This window comes from Eschrichtius robustus, chromosome 16 (genome assembly GCF_028021215.1).
Source record: "Eschrichtius robustus isolate mEscRob2 chromosome 16, mEscRob2.pri, whole genome shotgun sequence".
In the NCBI taxonomy this organism is placed as follows: domain Eukaryota; kingdom Metazoa; phylum Chordata; class Mammalia; order Artiodactyla; family Eschrichtiidae; genus Eschrichtius; species Eschrichtius robustus.
The window spans coordinates 30,038,878-30,059,263 of record NC_090839.1 but is presented as its reverse complement, the minus strand read 5'-3'; the positions used below and the strand labels follow the sequence as shown (position 1 = coordinate 30,059,263).

Here is a 20,386-nt window from a genome sequence, read left to right as displayed (position 1 = left end):
TACTGACGGCCACGCACAGTGCTGGGTGCTTCATATATGTCATGTCAGGGAATGCTAGTTGACACGAATGAAAGAGAATATCCCTGGGGTAGGGGCTGGGGAGGCTGACTGGTAAAGCTGAATATGTGCATATCCACTCTTAGATATATACCCAACAGAAATGCTGACATATGCTCACAAGAAGACACGTACAGGAAAAGCATATAGTGATTCTCTTCATAATAGCCCAAACTGTACAAATATCCATCAACAGTACAACAAATAAATTGTAGTATATCCACACATTGGAATATTGCACATCAAGGTGTATGAAAGATACACACAGTAACACAAATATGGATGAATCTTCTATAAAAATGTCAAGTGACAGAAGCCAAGACCAATCACAAAATACATACTGTGTCATTCCACTCATATGAAAGGCAAAAACTAATCTCTGCTTCCACAATCTAGGATAATGGTTACCTTTAGAGGGGGCACAAAGGGAGATTCTAGGTTGCTTGGTAATGTTCTATTTTTTGATTTGGGTGCTGGGTGGGTTTAGTTTGTGAAAATTCAGCAAGCTGCACATATGAATGCATTTCTGTGTGTATGTTAAGATCCTACAAAAAATTAAAAAAAAATCCTTATTGGAGAAAATCTGAAAGGAAACTTGCCACGTTAACTGTGGTAGTGTCTCAGTGATGAGATTCTGGCAGGTATTTTCCCCTTCTTTTCCTGTATGTTCCTAATTTACAACAATTTATTCAAAAGTTTTAATTGAATGCCTACTATGTACTAGGCACTGTTCAATTCAACTCTGCTGGATATACAAAAGTGAACAAAATAGAATTCTCTGTACTTGATGAGCTAACATCCTAACTAAAAGGGGAAGATGGACAATAAATAATAAACATGCAAATAAATAACTGCTTTGGGGAAAAGGAAATCAGGACGAGGGAGATGGTGAGTGCTACGAGTATGAAGCTATTTAATTAGGTTGGTCAGAAAAGGCCTACTGATAAAGAGCAATTTGAGCAGAAACCTGTTGGATGTAAGGGAGCAAGTCATGCAGAAAATGTTGGGGATTGAGAAGGATTCTGGGTGGAGGGCACAGCAACTGCAAAGGCACTGAGGTGGGAATGTATTTTCCAGAGACTATCAAGAAAGTCACAGGCCACTTATCAATTGACTGCATCTCAAGTCCTTTTTGACAGCTGGCACGATTTTAAGGTTTGTCAATGGAGGGTGCTGGAGAGACATTGCAGGAGAAGAGGGCTTTCTGTTCTGGTTCTGCTGTGCTCTCAGCCCACTTCTGCAGGGAAGATGGCTTCTTTAGCACTGCCTCCTGCAGTGCACATTGGCCATCAGCACCCAGCGACCAGCAGCTTCCCCTGGCACCTGTCTTGGGTGGTTCTGTACAGAATGCCTCTGGGGAGATACCTCACCATGAATGGCTTTCTCTGGCCATGGCTAGAGGGCAGATTCCCAGCAGCTTCCACTAGTGAGGACCACGGTAACTCCTCTGCCATCTGTAGAGCCACAGCATGCCCTCTCCAGCTAAGCCTGATCCCAACCTCGTTTGGGGCTGGGGAGTGGGCTCTTTTTGGGCTCTCAGGCCTAGGGTTAGAAGCTGCTCCTTAAATATGAAACCCCTGTAGTTTTTGGTGTTCTCCAACCCCTGATTACTCCAACCCCCTGTTATGGTCAATAACTCTTTGTATTAAACTTTCCCCATGCACATTACTGATGGTTTCTGTCTCATGAATAGACCCTGACTGACACAGTCAGCCTGGCTCTAAAGGAGTGGGCAAATAAGAGGATGGAGGAGATGAAGTTAGAGAGCAGCTAGGGGCCCTGAAGGACACTTGTTTTCACTCTGAGTGGGAGGGGATCGGAGCAAAGGAATGACATGACATGACAGATTTTGGAAGGTTCCATCTGGCTGCTTAGAGGAGAAGGAACAACTCATTGTTTTGACTTGCATTTCTCTAATAATTAGTGATGTTGAACATCTTTTCATTTATCTGTTAGCCATCTATATGTCTTTTATTCAGGTATTCTGCCCATTAAAAATTTTTTTTAGTATTGAGTTGTATGAACTGTTCACATATCTTGGATATTAACTCCATGTCAGTCATATCATTTGAAAATATTTTCTCTCATTCCATTGGTTGTCTTTTTGTTTTGTTGATGGTTTTGTTGAAACCATCAACAAAACAAAAATCAAAAAGCTTTTAAAAGCAAAGGCTTTTAAGTGTAATAATGTCCCATTAGTTTATTTTTGTTTTTATTACTTTTGCCTTAGGAGACAGTTCCAAAAAATGTTGCTATGATTTTGTGTCAAAGGGTGTCCTGCCTATGTTCTCTTCTAGGAGTTTTATGGTTTCAAGTCTTACATTTACTCTTGAAACCACTTTGAATTTATTTTTGTATATGATGTGAGGAAATGTTGTAATCACATTGTTTTACATGTAGCTGTCCAGTTTTCCCAGAACCACTTATTGAGGAGACAGTCTTTTCTCCATTATATATTATTGCCTCCTTTGTTGTAGATTAATTGACCATAGGTACATGGGTTTATTTCTGGGCCTCTATTTTGTTCCATTGATCTATGTGTCTGGTTTAGTGCCAGTACTATGCTGTTTTGATTACGGTAGCTTTGTAGTATAGTATGAACTCTGGGAAAGTGATACTTCCAGCTTTGTTCTTTTTCTCAAGATGGCTTTGGCAATTCGGGTTTTTTTGTGGTTCCATATGAATTTTAGGATTATTTGTTCTAGATCTATGAAAAATCTCATGGTATTTTGAGAAGGATTGCATTAAATCTGTAGATTGCTTTGTGTAGTATGGCCATTTTAACAATATTAATTCTTTGAAACTAAGGGCGTGGGATATCCTTCCATTTCTTTGTATCATCTTCAGTGTCTTTCATTAGTGTTTTATAGTTTTCAGAGTATAGGTCTTTCACCTCCTTGGCCAAATTTATTGCTAGGTATTTTATTCTTTTTGATGCAATTTTAAATGAAAATTTATAAAACTTTCTCTTTCTGATAGTTCATTATTAGTATATAGAAACAACAGATTTCTGTATATTAATCTTGCATCCTGCTACTTTGCTGAATTAATGTAGTAGTTCTAATAGTTTTTGAGTGGAGACTTTAGGGCTTTCTATGTAAAGTATCGTGTAATCTGCAAATAGTGACAGTTTTACTTCCTCCATTCCAATTTGGATGCCTTTTATTTCTTCTTCTTGTCTGATTTCTGTGGCTAGGACTTCCAATATTATGTTAAACAGAAGTGGTGAGAGTGGGCATCCTTGTCTTTTCCTAAATTTATAGGAAAGGCTTTCAGCTTTTACCATTGAGTATGATACTGGTTGTGGGCTTGTCATAAATGGCCTTTATTATGTTGAGATATGTTCCCTCTATGCCCACTTTGATGAGAGTTTTTATCAGGAATGAGTGTTGAATTTTGTCAAATGCTTTTTCTGCATCTATTGAGATGATCATGTGATTTTTATCCTTCCTTTTGTTAATGTAGTGTATCACATTGATTGACTTGTGAATTTTTAAAAATAAATTTATTTATTTATTTATTTATTTATGGCTGTGTTGGGTCTTCATTGCTGTGTGTGGGCTTTCTCTAGTTGTGGCGAGTGGGGGCTACTCTTTGTTGTGGTGGCTGGGCTTCTCATTGCAGTGGCTTCTCTTGTTGCGGAGCATGGGCTCCAGGCACACGGGCTTCAGTAGTTGTGGCATGCAGGCTCTAGAGCACAGGCTTGGTAGTTGTGGCGCCTGGGCTTAGTTGCTCCGCAACATGTGGGATCCTCCCTGACCAGGGCTCAAACCCGTGTTCCCTGCATTGGCAGGTGGACACCAGGGAAGCCCAATTTGTGAATGTTGAACCATCCTTGTGTTCCTGGAATAAATCCAACTTGATCATTATGTATCATCCTTTTTATATTTTGTTGGATTTCATTTGCTAATATTTTGTTGAGGATTTATGCATCAATATTCATCCAAGATGTTGGCCTGTAATTTTTTTTTTTAATAGTGTCTTTGGCTTTGGTATCAGGGTAATGGTGGTGTTGTAGAATGATTTTGGGATTGTTCTGTCCTCTTCAATTTTTTGGAATAGCTTGAGAAGGATAGGTATTAGTTCTTCTTTATATGTTTGGTAAAATTTCCCTGTGAGGGGTTTCCCTGATGGCGCAGTGGTTAAGAATCCACCTGCCAATGCAGGGGACATGGGTTCAAGCCCTGGCCTGGGAAGATCCCACATGCCGCAGAGCAACTAGGCCTGTGTGCCACAACTGCTGAGCCTGTGCTCTAGAGCCCGCGAGCTACAACTACTGAAGCCTGTGTGCCTAGAGCCCATGCTCCACAACAGGAGAAGCCACCGCAATGAGAAGCCTGTGAACCAAAATGAAGAGTGGCCCCTGCTCGCCACAACTAGAGAAAGCCCACGCACAGCAACGATGACCCAATGCAGCCAAAAAAAAAAAAAAAATTTTCCCTGTGAAGCCTTAAGTCCTGGACTTTTGTTTGCTGGGAGTTTTAAAATTTTTTATTTATTTTTATTTTTTTATTACAAATTCAATTTTACTACTAGTGAGTGGTTTGTTCAAATTGTTTGTTTATTCTTGATTCAGTCTTGTCAGGTTGTATGTTTCTAGAAATTTGTCCATTTCTTCTAGGTTGTCCAAATTGTTGGCATATAACTGTTTGTAGTATATTCTCTTATGATTTTTTGTATCTCTGTGATATTGGTTGTTATTTCTCCTCTTTCATTCTTATTTTATTTACTTGAGTCCTCTCTCTTTTCTTCTTGGTGAACCTGGCTAAAGGTTTATCAATTTTATCTTTAAAAAAGAACATATCTTGGTTTCACTGATCTTTTCTATTTTTTTGGTCTCGATTTTATTGATTTCCTCTCTGATCTTTATATTTCCTTCCTTCTGCTGATGTTGGGCTTTGTTCTTTTTCTAAATCTTTTAGGTGGTAGGTTATGTTGTTTGAGATTTTTCTTGTTTCGTGAGGAAGGCTTGTATCACTGTGAACTCCCCTCTTAGAACTGATTTTGCTGCATCCCATGGATTTTGGAGTGTTGTGTTTCCATTTTCATTTGTCTTGAGGTATTTTTCTGATTTCCCCTTTGATCTCTTCATTGACCTATTGGTTTTTTATTTTGTATAGTAATCTTTTATTTATTTATTTATTTTTATATTTTTTTTTGGCTGTGTTGGGTCTTCGTTTCTGTGCGAGGGCTTTCTCTAGTTGTGGCAAGCGGGGACCACTCTTCATTGCGGTGCGTGGGCCTCTTCACTATCGCGGCCTCTCTTGTTGTGGAGCACAGGCTCCAGACGTGCAGGCTCAGTAGTTCTGGCTCACGGGCCCAGTTGCTCCGTGGCATGTGGGATCTTCCCAGACCAGGGCTCGAACCCGTGTCCCCTGCATTAGCAGGCAGATTCTCAACCACTGCGCCACCAGGGAAGCCTGACCTATTGGTTTTTTAGTAGCATGTTGTTTAGTCTTCACGTGTTTGTTCTTTTCCCATTTTTCTTTCTGTAGTTGATTTATAGTTTCATACCATTGTGACTGGAAAAAAAAATGCTTGATATAATTTCTATCCTCTTAAATTTGTTGAGACTTGTTTTGTGGCCCAGCATGTGATCTATCCTGGAGAACGTTCCATGTGCACTTGAAAAGAATACATATTCTGCTGCTTTGGGATGTAATGTCCTGTAGTTATCTGTTAAATCCAGCTGGTCTATTGTATCATTTAAGACCACTGTTGCCTTATTGATTTTCTGTCTGGATGATCTGTCCATTGATGTAAGTGGGATATTAAAGTCCCCTACTATTATTGTATTATTGTCAGTTTCTTCCTTAATGTCTGTTTGTATTTGCTTTACATATTTAGGTGCTCCTGTATTGGATGCATATATGTTAAGGAGTGTAATATCCTTTTCTTGTATTGATTCCTTTATTATTACCTAATGATTTTCTTGGTCTTTTGTTATAGCCTTTGTTTTAAAGTCTGTTTTGTCTGATATGAGTATTGCCACCCTTCTTGTCATTTCCATTTGCATGAAATATTGTTTTTCATCCCCTTACTTTCAGTCGTGTGTGTGTGTCTTTGGCCCTGAAGTGAGTCTCTTGTAGGCATGATATGGAAGGGCCTTATCTTTTTTTTTTTTTAAATCCAATCAGCAACCTTATGTCCTTTGAGTGCAGCATTTAGTCCACTAACATTTAAAACAATTATTGATGGGTCTGTACTTTTTGCCATTTTATTACTTGTTTTTCAGTTGTTTTTGTAGTTCTTCTTTGTTCTTTTCTTCTTCTTTTTGTTCTTCCAAACAAAGACGATTTTCTTTGGTAGTATGCTTGTGTTCCTTTGTTTTCAGTTTTTGTGTATCCATCGTAGGTATTTTTTTTCTTTTGTATTTTTGAATTTTATTTTATTTTTTATACAACATGTTCTTATTAGTCATCAATTTTATACACATCACTGTATACATGTCAATGCCAATCGCCCAATTCATCACACCACCACCCCCACCCACCCGCCGCTTTCCCCCCTTGGTGTCCATATGTTTGTTCTGTACATCTGTGTCTCAATTTCTGCCCTGCAAACCAGTTCATCTGTACCATTTTTCTAGGTTCCACATATATGTGTTAATTTACGATATTTGTTTTTCTCTTTCTGACTTACTTCACTCTGTATGACAGTCTCAAGATCCATCCATGTCTCAACAAATGACCCAATTTCGTTCCTTTTTATGGCTGAGAAATATTCCATTGTATATATGTACCACATGTTCTTTATCCATTCATCTGTCGATGGGCATTTAGGTTGATTCCATGACCTGGCTATTGTAAATAGTGCTGCAATGAACATTGGGGTGCATGTGGCTTTTTGAATTATGGTTTTCTCTGGGTATATGCCCAGTAGTGGGATTGCTGGATCACATGGTAATTCTATTTTTAGTTTTTTAAGGAACCTCCATACTGTTCTCCATAGTGGCTGTATCAATTTACATTCCCACCAACAGTGCAAGAGGGTTCCCTTTCCTCCACACCCTTTCCAGCATTTGTTGTTCGTAGATTTTCTGATGATGCCCATTCTAACTGGTGTGGGGTGATACCTCATTGTAGTTTTGATTTGCATTTCTCTAATAATTGGTGATGTTGAGCAGCTTTTCATTTGCTTCTTGGCCATCTGTATGTCTTCTTTGGAGAAACATCTATTTAGGTCTTCACCCATTTTTTGATTGGGTTGTTTGTTTTTTTAATATTCAGCTGCATGAGCTGTTTATATATTTTGGAGATTAATCCTTTGTCCGTTGACTCGTTTGCAAATATTTTCTCCCATTCTGAGAGTTGTCTTTTTGTCTTGTTTGTAGTTTCCGTTGCTTTGCAAAAGCTTTTAAGTTTCATTAGGTCCCATTTGTTTATTTTTGTTTTTATTTCCATTACCCTAGGAGGTGGATCAAGAAAGATCTTGCTGTGATTTATGTCAAAGAGTGTTCTTCCTATGTTTTCCTCTAAGAGTTTTATAGTGTCCAGTCTTATATTTAGGTCTCTGATCAATTTTGAGTTTATTTTTGTGTATGGTGTTAGGGAGTGTTCTAATTTCATTCTTTTACATGTAGCTGTCCAGTTTTCCCAGCACCACTATTGAAGAGACTGTCTTTTCTCCATTGTACTTCCTTGCTTCCTTTGTCATAGATTAGTTGACCATAGGTGTGTGGGTTTATCTCTGGGGTTTCTATTCTGTTCCATTGATCTATATTTCTGTTTTTGTGCCAGTACAATATCATCTTGATTACTGTAGCTTTGTAGTATAGTCTGAAGTCAGGGAGTCTGATTCCTCCAGCTCCATTTTTTTCCCTCAAGACTGCTTTGGCTATTCAGGGTCTTTTGTGTCTCCATACAAATTTTAAGATTTTTTGTTTTAGTTCTGTAAAAAATGCCATTGGTAATTTGATAGGGATTGCATTGAATCTGTAGATTGCTTTGGGTAGTACAGTCCTTTTCACAATATTGATTCTTCCAATCCAAGAACATGGTATATCTCTCCATCTGTTGGTATCATCTTTAATTTCTTTCATCAGTGTCTTATAGTTTTCTGCATACAGGTCTTTTGTCTCCCTAGGCAGGTTTATGCCTAGGTATTTTATTCTTTTTGTTGCAATGGTAAATGGGAGTGTTTCCTTAATTTCTCTTTCAGATTTTTCATCATTAGTGTACAGGAATGCAAGAGATTTCTGTGCATTAATTTTGTATCCTGCAACTTTACCAAATTCATTGATTAGCTCTAGTAGTTTTCTGGTGGCATCTTTAGGATTCTCTATGTATAGTATCATGTCATCTGCAAACAGTGACAGTTTTACTTCCTCTTTTCCAATTTGTATTCCTTTTATTTCTTTTTCTTGTCTGATTGCCATGGCTAAGACTTCCAAAACTATGTTGAAAGATAGTGGTGAGAGTGGACATCCTTGTCTTGTTCCTGATCTTAGTGGAAATGCTTTCAGTTTTTCACCATTCAGAATGATGTTTGCTGTGGGTTTGTCATATATGGGCTTTATTATATTGAGGTAGGTTCCCTCTATGCCCACTTTCTGGAGAGTTTTTTTATCATAAATTGGTGTTGAATTTTGTCAAAAGCTTTTTCTGCATCTGTTGAGATGATCATATGGTTTTTATTCTTCAATTTGTTAATATGGTGTATCACATTGATTTGCGTATATTGAAGAATTCTTGCATTCCTGGGATAAACCCCACTTGATCATGGTGTATGATCCTTTTAATGTGTTGTTGGATTCTGTTTGCTAGTATTTTGTTGAGGATTTTTGCATCTATATTCATCAGTGATGTTGGTCTGTAATTTTCTTTTTTTGTGACATCTTTGTCTGGTTTTGGTATCAGGGTGATGGTGGCCTCATAGAATGAGTTTGGGAGTGTTCCTTCCTCTGCAATTTTTTGGAAGAGTTTGAGAAGGATGGGTGTTAGCTCTTCTCTAAATGTTTGATAGAATTCACCTGTGAAGCCATCTGGTCCTGGATTTGCTTGTTGGAAGATTTTTAATCACAGTTTCAATTTAATTACTTGTGATTGGTCTGTTCATATTTTCTATTTCTTCCCGGTTCAGTCTTGGATAGTTACACCTTTCTAAGAATTTGTCCATTTCTTCCAGGTTGTCCATTTTATTGGCATACAGTTGCTTGTAGTAGTCTCTTAAGATGCTTTGTATTTCTGCAGTGTCTGTTGTAACTTCTCCTTTTTCATTTCTAATTTTATTGATTTGAGTCCTTTCCCTCTTTTTCTTGATGAGTCTGGCTAATGGTTTATCAATTTTGTTTATCTTCTCAAAGAACCAGCTTTTAGTTTTATTGATCTTTGCTATTGTTTCCTTTGTTTCTATTTCATTTTTTCTGCTTTGATCTTTATGATTTCTTTCCTTCTACTAATTTTGGGTTTTGTTTGTTCTTCTTTCTCTAGTTCCTTTAGGTGTAAGGTTAGATTGTTTATTTGAGATTTTTCTTGTTTCTTGAGGTAGGCTTGTATAGCTATAAACTTCCGTCTTAGAACTGCTTTTGCTGCATCCCATAGGTTTTGGATTGTCGTGTTTTCTTTGTCATTTGTCTCTAGGTATTTTTTGATTTCCTCTTTGATTTCTTCAGTGATTTCTTGGTTATTTAGTAACGTATTGTTTAGCCTCCATGTGTTTGTGTTTTTTACATTTTTTTCCCTGTAATTCATTTCTAATCTCATAGCGTTGTGGTCAGAAAAGATGCTTGATATGATTTCTATTTTCTTAAGTTTACTGAGGCCTGATTTGTGACCCAAGATGTGATCTATCCTGGAGAATGTTCTGTGCGCACTTGAGAAGTAAGTGTAATCTGCTGTTTTTGGATGGAAGGTCCTTTAAATATCAATTAAATCTATCTGATCTATCGTATCATTTAAAGCTTGTGTTTCCTTATTTTCATTCTGGATGACCTGTCCATTGGTGTAAGTGAGGTGTTAAAAGTCCTCGACTATTATTGTATAGCTGTCAATTTCCTCTTTTACAGCTGTTAGCAGTTGCCTTATGTAGTGAGGTGCTCCTATGTTGGGTGCATATATATTTATAATTGTTATATCTTCTTCTTGGATTGATCCCTTGATCATTATGTAATATCCTTCCTTGCCTCTTGTTACATTCTTTATTTTAAAGTCTATTTTATCTGATATGAGTATTGCTACTCCAGCTTTCTTTTGATTTCATTTGCATGGAATATCTTTTTCCATCCCCTCACTTTCAGTCTGTATATGTCCCTAGGTGTGAAGTGGGTCTCTTGTAGACAGCATATATAAGGGTCTTGTTTTTGTAACCATTCAGTGGCCTGTGTCTTTTGGTTGGAGTATTTAATCTATTCACATTTAAGGTAATTATTGATATGTCTGTTCCTATGACCATTTTCTTAATTGTTATGGGTTTGGTTTTGTAGGTCCTTTTCTTCTCTTGTATTTCTCACTTAGAGAGGTTCCTTTAGCGTTTGTTGTAGAACTGGTTTGGTGGTGCTGAATTCTCTTAGCTTTTGTTTGTCTGTAAAGCTTTTGATTTCTCTGTCGAATCTGAATGAGATGCTTGCTGGGTAGAGTAATCTTGGTTGTAGGTTCTTCCCTTTCATCACTTTAAATATATCATGCCACTCCCTTCTGGCTTGTAGAGTTTCTGCTGAGGAATCAGCTGTTCATCTCGTGGGAATGCCCTTGTATGTTACTTGTCATTTTTCCCTTGTTGTTTTGAATAATTTTTCTTTGTCTTTAATTTTTGCGAATTTGCTTACTATGTGTCTTGGTGTGTTTCTCCTGGGTTTTTCCTGCCTGGGACTCTCTGTGCTTCCTGGACTTGGGTGGCTCTTTCCTTTCCCATGTTAGGGAAGTGTTTGACTATAATCTCTTCAAATATTTTCTTGGGTCCTTTCTCTCTCTCTTCTCCTTCTGGGACCCCTATAATGCAAATGTTGGTGCATTTAATGTTGTCCCAGAGGTGTCTTAGGCTGTCTTCATTTCTTTTCATTCTTTTTTCTTTATTCTGTTCTGCGGCAGTGAATTCCACCATTCTGTCTTCCAGACATTCTGTGTTCACTTATCTGTTCTTCTGCCTCAGTTATCCTGTATTGTTTCCTTCTAGTGCATTTTTCATTTCATTTATTGTATCGTTCATCTCTGTTTGTTTGTTCTTTAATTCTTCTAGGTATTTGTCCTTTAATTCTTCTAGGTCTTTGTTAAACATTTCTTGCATCTTCTCCATCTTTGCCTCCATTTTATTTCCGAGGTCCTGGATCATCTTCACTACCATTATTCTGAATTCTTTTTCTGGAAGGTTGGCTATCTCCACTTCATTTAGTTGTTTTTCTGGGGTTTTATCTTGTTCCTTCATCTGGTACATAGCCCTCTGTCTTTTCATCTTGTCTATCTTTCTGTGAATGTGGTTTTTGTTCCACAGGCTGCAGGATTGTAGTTCTTCTTGCTTCTGCTGTCTTCCCTCTGGTGGATGAAGCTATCTAAGGGGCTTGTGCAAGTTTCCTGATGGGAGGGACTGGTGGTGGGTAGAGCTGGGTGTTGCTCTGGTGGGCAGAGCTCAGTAAAACTTTAATCTGCTTGTCTGCTGATGGGTGGGTCTGGGTTCCCTCCCTGTTGGTTGTTTGGCCTGAGGCAACCCAACACTGGAGCCTACCCGGCTCTTTGGTGGGGCTAATGGCGGACTCTGTGAGGGCTCACACCAAGGAGTACTTCCCAGATGTTCTTCTTCCAGTGTCCTTGTCCTCATGGTGAGCCACAGCCATCCCCCGCCTCTGCAGGAGACCCTCCAACACTAGCAGGTAGGTCTGGTTCAGTCTCCTATGGGGTCACTGCTCCTTCCCCTGTGTCCCAACGCCACCACCACTTTGTGTGTGCCCTCCAAGAGTGGAGTCTCTGTTTCCCCTAGTCCTGTCAAAGTCCTGCAATCAAATCTCGGTAGCCTTCAAAGTCTGATTCTCTAGGATTTCCTCCTCCCGTTGCCGGACCCCCAGGTTGGGAAGCCTGACGTGGGGCTCAGAACCTTCACTTCAGTGGGTGGACTTCTGTGGTATAAGTGTTCTCCAGTTTGTGAGTCACCCACCCAGCTGTTACGGGATTTGATTTTATTGTGATTGTTCCCCTCCTACTGTCTCACTGTGGCTTCTCCTTTGTCTTTGGGTGTGTGGTATCTTTTTTGGTGAATTTCAGTGTCTTCCTGTCGATGATTGTTCAGCAGTTAGTTGTGATTCCGGTGCTCTCACAAGAAGGAGTGAGCGCACGTCCATCTACTCTGCCACCTTGCTCCTGCTTTCCCCTATGTAGCTGTATTACTTTTAATATGAAAAAAGCCAGGAGAAAGTGTATGTTAATTAACATTTCCTTGTGAAGTGTTATTTTGTGATTTAGATTTTGTGAAAAATAAGTGACAGAAAAGCAAAAAAATGTGTGACACCTCCTTCACATATTTTCACATTCTGTCAAAACACACAAGGTTTCACTTAGCTGAAACTGGTTCAGAGGAACAATGTCTTTGTTTAATCGAATCCTTCAGAACATATGTGGTGGTGGGGCAGGGGAGAGAGAGAGAGAGGGACAGAGGAAGAATATGGGAGGAAAGGGGAGGGGAGACGATTGAGGGTGGTTGTGGGTTGTAGCTGATGCCTGCAGAATTCTTGGGACAGGGCCTGGCACATGTAGGCACTTAATAAACACCTCTTACTGGTCCATTCCTCTCACACCAAACACCTGGAGCCAGATGAGCTCTGAAATTTGTTGGATTTTAGAAAGGTAACACAGGGCATATTCCACATACTATGAAATGCTCCCAGCAGGTATTTATTCAGTGTGTAAATATTCATACTAAGTGGGATCACCTGACCATTATATGTTTGCCACTAGATGATTGTGTACTTTTATTACTATCTTCATTATTCAGCCCCTCTGGACCTCAGTTTTCTCATCTGCAAATGCACAGAAATATCCCTTTTTCTCCTGGGAATGAATGTAGGATGCTGGGAAGTCTACCCCCAACCCCAACCCTCCTGGAAAAGGAGCTGGGCCAACCAGGTCCCACCCAGCTGTGGCATTCTTATCTTCTTCTGGCCCCAGCTTCACTGCATGGGATTCGTGCAGGATCTCTGCCACCGGCCTGCGGGTGTAAAGGATGGTGGCACTGCTCATGTTGACTTGGACCCGCTGGACCCGGGAGGTGAGGTTAGCCAAGCAAAGGACCAGCCTCAGGTCATGGCCCAGCACGGGTGGGTGGCTCCAGCACCTTGAACTTTCCAGTGATGCTGGGCTTAGTGGCAGGCTCCAGGAGGTCATCACGCCAGAGATCATGGCTGCCCACACTGTGGACCTGGGCCCTCCTTCCAGAGGTTTCCACTCTTAACAGCTTCTTCATGGTCTTGCTGTACACCTGTCTCTCCTTCTGGGATCCTGCAGGGCATCGGACATCATGAGGCAGGCATTCTCTCCTCTGCCACCTGTCCCAGGGCCAGCTCTTCTCATTTTCCCTTTTCTCTAGGCAAAACCACCACTCCATCCCCACTTTAATTTACCATGGCTGTCGGAGGTCTCAAATTGGAAGCTCAAGAGCCATATGCAGACCTCATCCATATGCATTGTGTTTGATTCTGGACTATTTAAATAAAATTTTAATCAGTTGCCAACAACTTCAGGTTAGTAAATTTCACATAACATTATAGATTTGTAGCCCCTCTGACAGCTGGATCTGAAGTCTCATATGATAATGATAGCTGACACTTTTGTAGACTTGTTATATGCCAGGCACTGTAGTTCTAGGTGATACACACATATGTATACACACACACACACACACACACACACACACACACACACACACACACACACACATATATATTTTCGCCTAGGAGGAAGGTACTATATTATCATCCACATTTTACAGATAAGGAACCCAAGGCACAGAGAAGTAAAGCAACTTGTAAGGGAGCTGGAATTTGAACCCAGGTAGTCTGGCTCCAACTTCCATGTTCTTAATCATGCTCCCTTCCCACTCTCTACATGGCAGTCATGGTCTAGAGCTGAGTAAGGAGTGCTTTTTCTGGAAGGGAGTGTACTTGCTGGTTCTCCATGGTCTCCACCTGTAATTCTCCCACTGGCCTGCTGCACTCACGGCATGCCATCTGCAAGCTCCTGAAGACATGTGAGTTTAGGAACCCTGATCACCCACTTACCCTGTTGCTAGCACAGACCTCTCTCTCTCTTTTTTGATCTCCAGATCAATACACAACCTGCCAGCCCCCACCTCACCCCCAGGATGTTCCACAGGTGCCTCCAACCCAAACAAGCATGCCATCTTCTGCCTGGCAGCATTCCCCATTTCAGCAAACAGCTCCACCATTCACCCACCGTTCACCCAATGTACAAACTGGAAACTGGATGTGTCCTTGACTCTTCTCTTACATTTACCACTCACAGCTGATCAGACAGCAAGTTCTGCCAAGCATCCTCATTGATCTCTGGAATCTGCCCCCTTCTCCCATCATTCTTTTCCCCTCAGACCACTGTACAAAACGTCTCACCATCAGATCAGTTTGCCACCAGGTGACTGTGGACTTTTTTTACTATTATCATTACCCAGTCCCTCTAAGTCTCAGTTTCCCATCTATGAAGTGAGGACAAGAGATGCAAAGGCTAGGCCCCAAGCACAGTGCTCAAGAATGCCCCTCCCTTCCTGAGGATGTGGGCTGCATGCCCACTCTAGTCCTTTTTCCACCCTGATCCTTCCAAGATCCAACTCCGATAGTTCTGATTCCCTCCTTGAACCCTGTGCTGTGCTCCTTCTCAAACGTTCTCCCAAGTACCTCTCTACTGTGTGACCTGGGCTTGAAGGGACGCATGCGGACCTAAAGGTTCTTTAACATGTCATATTTTATTATTAAAATGTATGTGAATTGTTCATTCTATTCCATAATGTACTCATAATATATTTTTACTAAGAAAATGTTTCATTTCCCTGCCAAAAATTCTGAAGTCAGTTTCTCAGGGAGGGCGTCTCTGGCCACCTGATTTTTAAAAACAGCTTTATTCAGATATACGTGAATTCCACAACAAGCAATCCACCGGTTTAAAGGTTACAAGCCAATGTTTTTTAGTACATTCACAGAGTCGTGTACCCATCACCACAATCTAATTTCAGAACAATTTCTGTCACCCCAAAGAAACTCTGTAACCATTAGCAGTCACTTCCCGTTCCTCCCTGCCCCACCCCTAGCCCTAGGAAACTGTTAATTTAATTTCTAATTTGCCTATTCTGGGCATTTCATATAAAGAGAATCATACAACGTGTGGTCCCTTGCGACTGGCTGTTTTTCACTTAACATAATATTTTTAGGGTTCATCCATGTTGTAGCATACATTGGTACTTGATTTCTTTTTATTGCTGAATAATACTCCATTGTATGGACAGACCACATTTTATTTATCCACTGATGGATGTTAGGGTTGCTTCCACTCTAGCTATTTTGAATAATGTTGCTATGAATGTTCATGTACAAGTTTTTGGGTGGATGTTTGTTTTCATTTCTTTTGGGTGTATACCTAGAAGTGCATCTGCTAGGTTGTTATGTTAACTCTGTGTTTAACATTGTGAGGAAGTGTCAAACTGTTTTCCAAAGTGCTTGCACCATTTTACATTCCCACCAGCAATGTACGAGTGTTCCAATTGCTCCACAATCTCACCAACTCTTATTGTCTGTCTTTTTGATTATAGCAGTTCTAGTGGATATGAAGTGGTATGTTGTTGTGGTTTTGATTTGCATTTCCCTGATGATTAATGATGCTAAGCACCTTTTCATGTTTATTGGTCATTTGTATATTGTCCTTGGAGAAAGGTCTTTCAAATCCTTTGCCCATTTAAAAATTGGGTTATTTATCTATTTATTATTGAGCTATAATTATTTATATATTATGGATACAAGTCCCTTATTAGATACATGATTTGCAAATATTTTCTATTCTGTGGGCTTTTCTTCTTTCTTGATGGTATATTTGTAGTACAAGTTTTTAATTTTGATTAAGTCCGATTTATCAATTTTTTCTTCTGTCATTTATGCTCTTGATGTCATATCCAAAAATGTTCTGTTTAACTCAAGCTCATGAAGATTAGCTCCTGTTTTCTTCTAAAAGCTTGTAATTTTAGCTCTTCGATATAGGTCAATGATCCATTTAATTTTTGTGTACTGTGTGATGTAGGAGGCCCATTTTATTCTGTGCATGTGGATAATTAGTGGTCCCAGCACCATCTGTTGAAAAGACTATTCTCATTCTTTCCCCACTGAATTGTCTTGGCACCCTTGTCAAAATCAATTAAACATAATTTTAAGAGTTTATTTCTGGACTCCTGATTCTATTTCATTGATCTATGTGTCCATTCTTATGCCAGTATCACACTATCTGGGTTATTGTATATTTATAGTAAGTTTTGAATTTGGGAAGTTTGAGCCCTCCAACTTTGTTCTTCTTTTCCAAGATTGTTTTGGCTATTCTGGGTCCCTTGAATTTCCACGTGAATTTTAGGAACAGCTTGTCAATTTTGGAAAAAACTTAGCTGGAACTTTGATAGGGGTTTCATGGATTCTGTAGGTCAATTTTGGGGCATTGCCACCTTAAAAAAATAAAGTCTTTCAATCCATGAAAATGGGATGTCTTTCCATTTATTGAAGTCTTTAATTTCTTTCAACAATGTTTTGTAGTTTTCAGTGTACTAGTCTTGCTCTTCATTTGTTAAATTTATTGTTAAGTATTTTATTATTTTTGATGCTATTGTAAATGGATTTGTTTTCTTAATTTCATTTTCAGATTATACATTGCTAGTGTCCTGAAATACAATTAATTTTTAAAAATTGATCTTGTGTTCTACAATTTTTCTGAACTCATTTATTGGCTCTAATAACTTTTAGGGGATTCCTTAGGATTTTATATATACAAGATCATATCACGTGCAAATAGAGACAGTTTTACCTCTTCCTTGCAAATCTGGAAATTCTTCTATTTCTTTACTTTCCCTCCCTCCCTCCCCTCCTCCCTTCCTTCCTTTTCTTTTCTTTTTTTCTTTCTTTTTTTTTTAAAGGAGGAGCCCAGATGGCCAGGCTCAGATGGTAAAGGACTTTATTTATTTATTTATTTTCAAATTTATTTATTTATTTTTGACTGTGTTGGGTCTTCGTTTTCTATGCGAGGGCTTCTTCTAGTTGTGGCGAGCAGGGGCCACTCTTCATCGCGGTGCGCAGGCCTCTCACTGTTGCGGCCTCTCCTGTGGCGGAGCACAAGCTCCAGACGCGCAGGCTCAGCAGCTGTGACTCACGCGCCTAGTTGCCCCACGGTATGTGGGATCTTCCCAGACCAGGGCTCGAACCCGTGTCCCCTGCAGGGGCAGGCAGACTCTCAACCACTGCACCACCAGGGAAGCCTCTTCCTTCCTTTTCTTCCTTTTACTTTATTTTTTCTTCTTTCTTTTTATTTTTTTAAAATTATGGTAAAATATACATAATATAAAATTTACCATCTTAACCATTTTTAAGTGTGTACTTCAGTGGCATTAGGTACATTCCTATTGTTGTGCTATCTTCACCGTCATCCATTTCCAGAACTCTTTTCATCTTGCAAAACTGAAACTCTGTGTTCATTAAACAATAACTTCCCATCGCTCCTCCCCCAGCCACTGGCATCCACCATTCTACTTCTTGTCTTTAAGAATTTCACTACTCTAGATACCTCATACAAGTGGAGTTGTATGGCATTTGTCCATGTGGGACTGGCTTATTTCATTAGCATCATGCCTTCAAAGCTTCATCCATTTGTAGCATGTGTCAGAATTTCCTTCCTTTTTAAGGTTGAATAATATTCCATTGTATGTATATACCACATTTTGTTTATCCATTCATCTCTTGATGGACACTTGGGTTGCTTCCATGTTTTTTTAGCTATTGTGAATAATGCTGCTATGAACATGGTTGTAATATCTCTTCAAGTCCCTGTTTTCAGTTCTTTTGGGTATATATTCAGAAGTGGAATTGCTGGATTATCTGATAATTATATTTTTAATATTATGAAGAACTTCAATACTGTTTTCCACAGTGGCTGCACCACTTAAAAATCCCAGCAACAGTGCACGTGTTCTAATCTCTCCACATCCTTATCAACACTTGTGCTTTTCTTACTTTCTTCTTCCCTCTCCTCCTCCGTTCCTTTCTTTTTATAAATTTCTTTTTATTTATTTATTTATTTATTTATTTTTGGCTGTGTTGGGTCTTCGTTTCTGTGCGAGGGCTTTCTCTAGTTGCGGCGAGCTGGGGCCACTCTTCATCGCTGTGCACGGGCCTCTCACTATCGCGGCCTCTCTTGTTGCGGAGCACAGGCTCCAGACGCGCAGGCTCAGTAATTGTGGCTCACGGGCCTAGTTGCTCCGCGGCATGTGGGATCTTCCCAGACCAGGGCTCGAACCCGTGTCCCCTGCATTGGCAGGCAGATTCTCAACCACTGCACCACCAGGGAAGCCCACTTTGCTAGTATTTTTGTTGACAATTTTTGCTTCTATGTTCATAAGGGATATTGATCTCTAGTTTTCTTTTCTTGTGATGTCATTATCTGGTTTTGCTATCAAGGTAATACTAACCTCATAGAACGAATTGGGAAATGTTCCCTCCTATTTATTTGGGAGGAGTTTGTGAAGAATTGGTATTAATTCTTCTTTTAATGTTTGGTAGATTTCACCAGTGACATCATATGGGCCTGGTCTTTTCTTTGTGGGAAGTTTTAAATTACTACTTCAATCTCTTTACTTATTTTAAATCTATTCAGATTTTCTAATTCTACCTGAGGCAGTTTTGGTAATTCTTAGAGGAATTTGTCCATTTTATCTAAAGTTATCTAATATGTTGGTAAATAGTTGTTCATTCTGTCTCTTAATGAACTGTTTTATTCACAATTCTTCTGACACCAAATGTGTGGGAGTTTTCCACACCAACCAACTCTCCAACTCTCTGGTCACCACCTGGCTGTCCTGCATTTGAGTTCAATCCAGACACTAACTACCTGGAGTTAGTGTCAGATTCCACAGATTTAAAGGCTCAGTCCAAGACTGCCCGCAATTCAGACACCAGTCACAAGTGTTGGGTGCCCAAGTTACCTACACTTCTGTTTGACTTGGTTACAAATTGGGGGTTACCATGACTGTCCCGGCCCCAGGTTCAGTAATTTGCTAGAGCAGTTCACAGAACAGAAAAACAGTTTAGTTACTATTACCAATTTATATTAAAGGAAATAACTTAGGAATAGCCAAATAGAAGAGATAAACAGAAGAAACATAGGGCAAGGTAGAGGGAGGGGGGAAGTAGCATGGAGCTTCCATGCCCTTTTTGGGAGGGTAACCCTCTTAGCCCCTGGATGTGTTCACCGACCTGGTAGCTCTCTGCACCCTGTGTTTAGGGGTTTTTATGGCAGTTTAATTATATAGGCATGATTGATTAAATTATTGGCCATTGGCGTTTAACTCAATCTCCTGTCCCTTTCCCATCCCCAGAGGTTGAGGTGAAGTGTAAAGTTCTAATCTTCTAAGCATGGTTTTGGCCTTTTTGGTAACCAGCCCCATCCTGAGCTACCTGGGGACCCCCAGCCACCTGTCATCTCACTTCCATACAAAAGACACTCTTATCACTCCAGAGATTCCAAGCGTTTTTAGGAGCCATGTCCAGGAACTGGGGACAAAGACCAATTAGTTATTTTTTTGCCACACCCCTTATAATTTTTTTGTAAGGTTGGTAGTGATGTCCTCTCTGACCTTAGTAATATGAGTCTTCTCTCTGTCTAGCTAAAGATTTGTCAGTTTTGTTGATCTTTTAAAAAAACCAACTTTTGGTTTTATTGATTTTCTTCATTGTTTTTTATTTATTTCTGCTCTAATCTTTCTTATTTCCTCTTTCTGCTTTCTTTGGGTTTTATTTGCTCTACTGTTTCTAGTTTCTACTTTTTCTAGTTTCTTAAGGTGGAAGGTTAGGTTATTTACTTGAGATCCCTCTTCTTTAATATAGGTATTTACAGCTATAAAGTTCCCTCTAGGTACTGCTTTACCTCGCCTCATAAATTTTGGCATGTTATGTTTTCATTTACTTTCATCTCAAAATATTTTCTAATTTCACTTGTGATTTCTTCTTTGACCCACTGATTATTTAGGTGTATGTATTGCTTAATTTCCACATATTTGTGAATTCCCCAAATTCCTTTTTATTTTGATTTCTAATCTTATTCCATTGTGGTCAGAGAATATATTTTGTATGATTTCAATCCTTTAAAATTTCTGAGGT

The 20,386-nt window shown here is 39.5% G+C and overlaps 1 protein-coding gene across 1 annotated transcript in view; it reads right to left on the bottom strand.

Annotated features, from left to right (window-relative positions):
- Positions 1 to 12,971: 12,971 nt before the first annotated feature.
- Positions 12,972 to 20,386, bottom strand: part of TGM6 (transglutaminase 6) — an 85,696-nt gene continuing 78,281 nt past the window's right edge. The window contains 2 exon segments of the mRNA XM_068524750.1: positions 12,972 to 13,304; positions 13,306 to 13,478. Of these exon segments, the coding sequence (XP_068380851.1) occupies positions 12,972 to 13,304; positions 13,306 to 13,478 (506 nt within the window).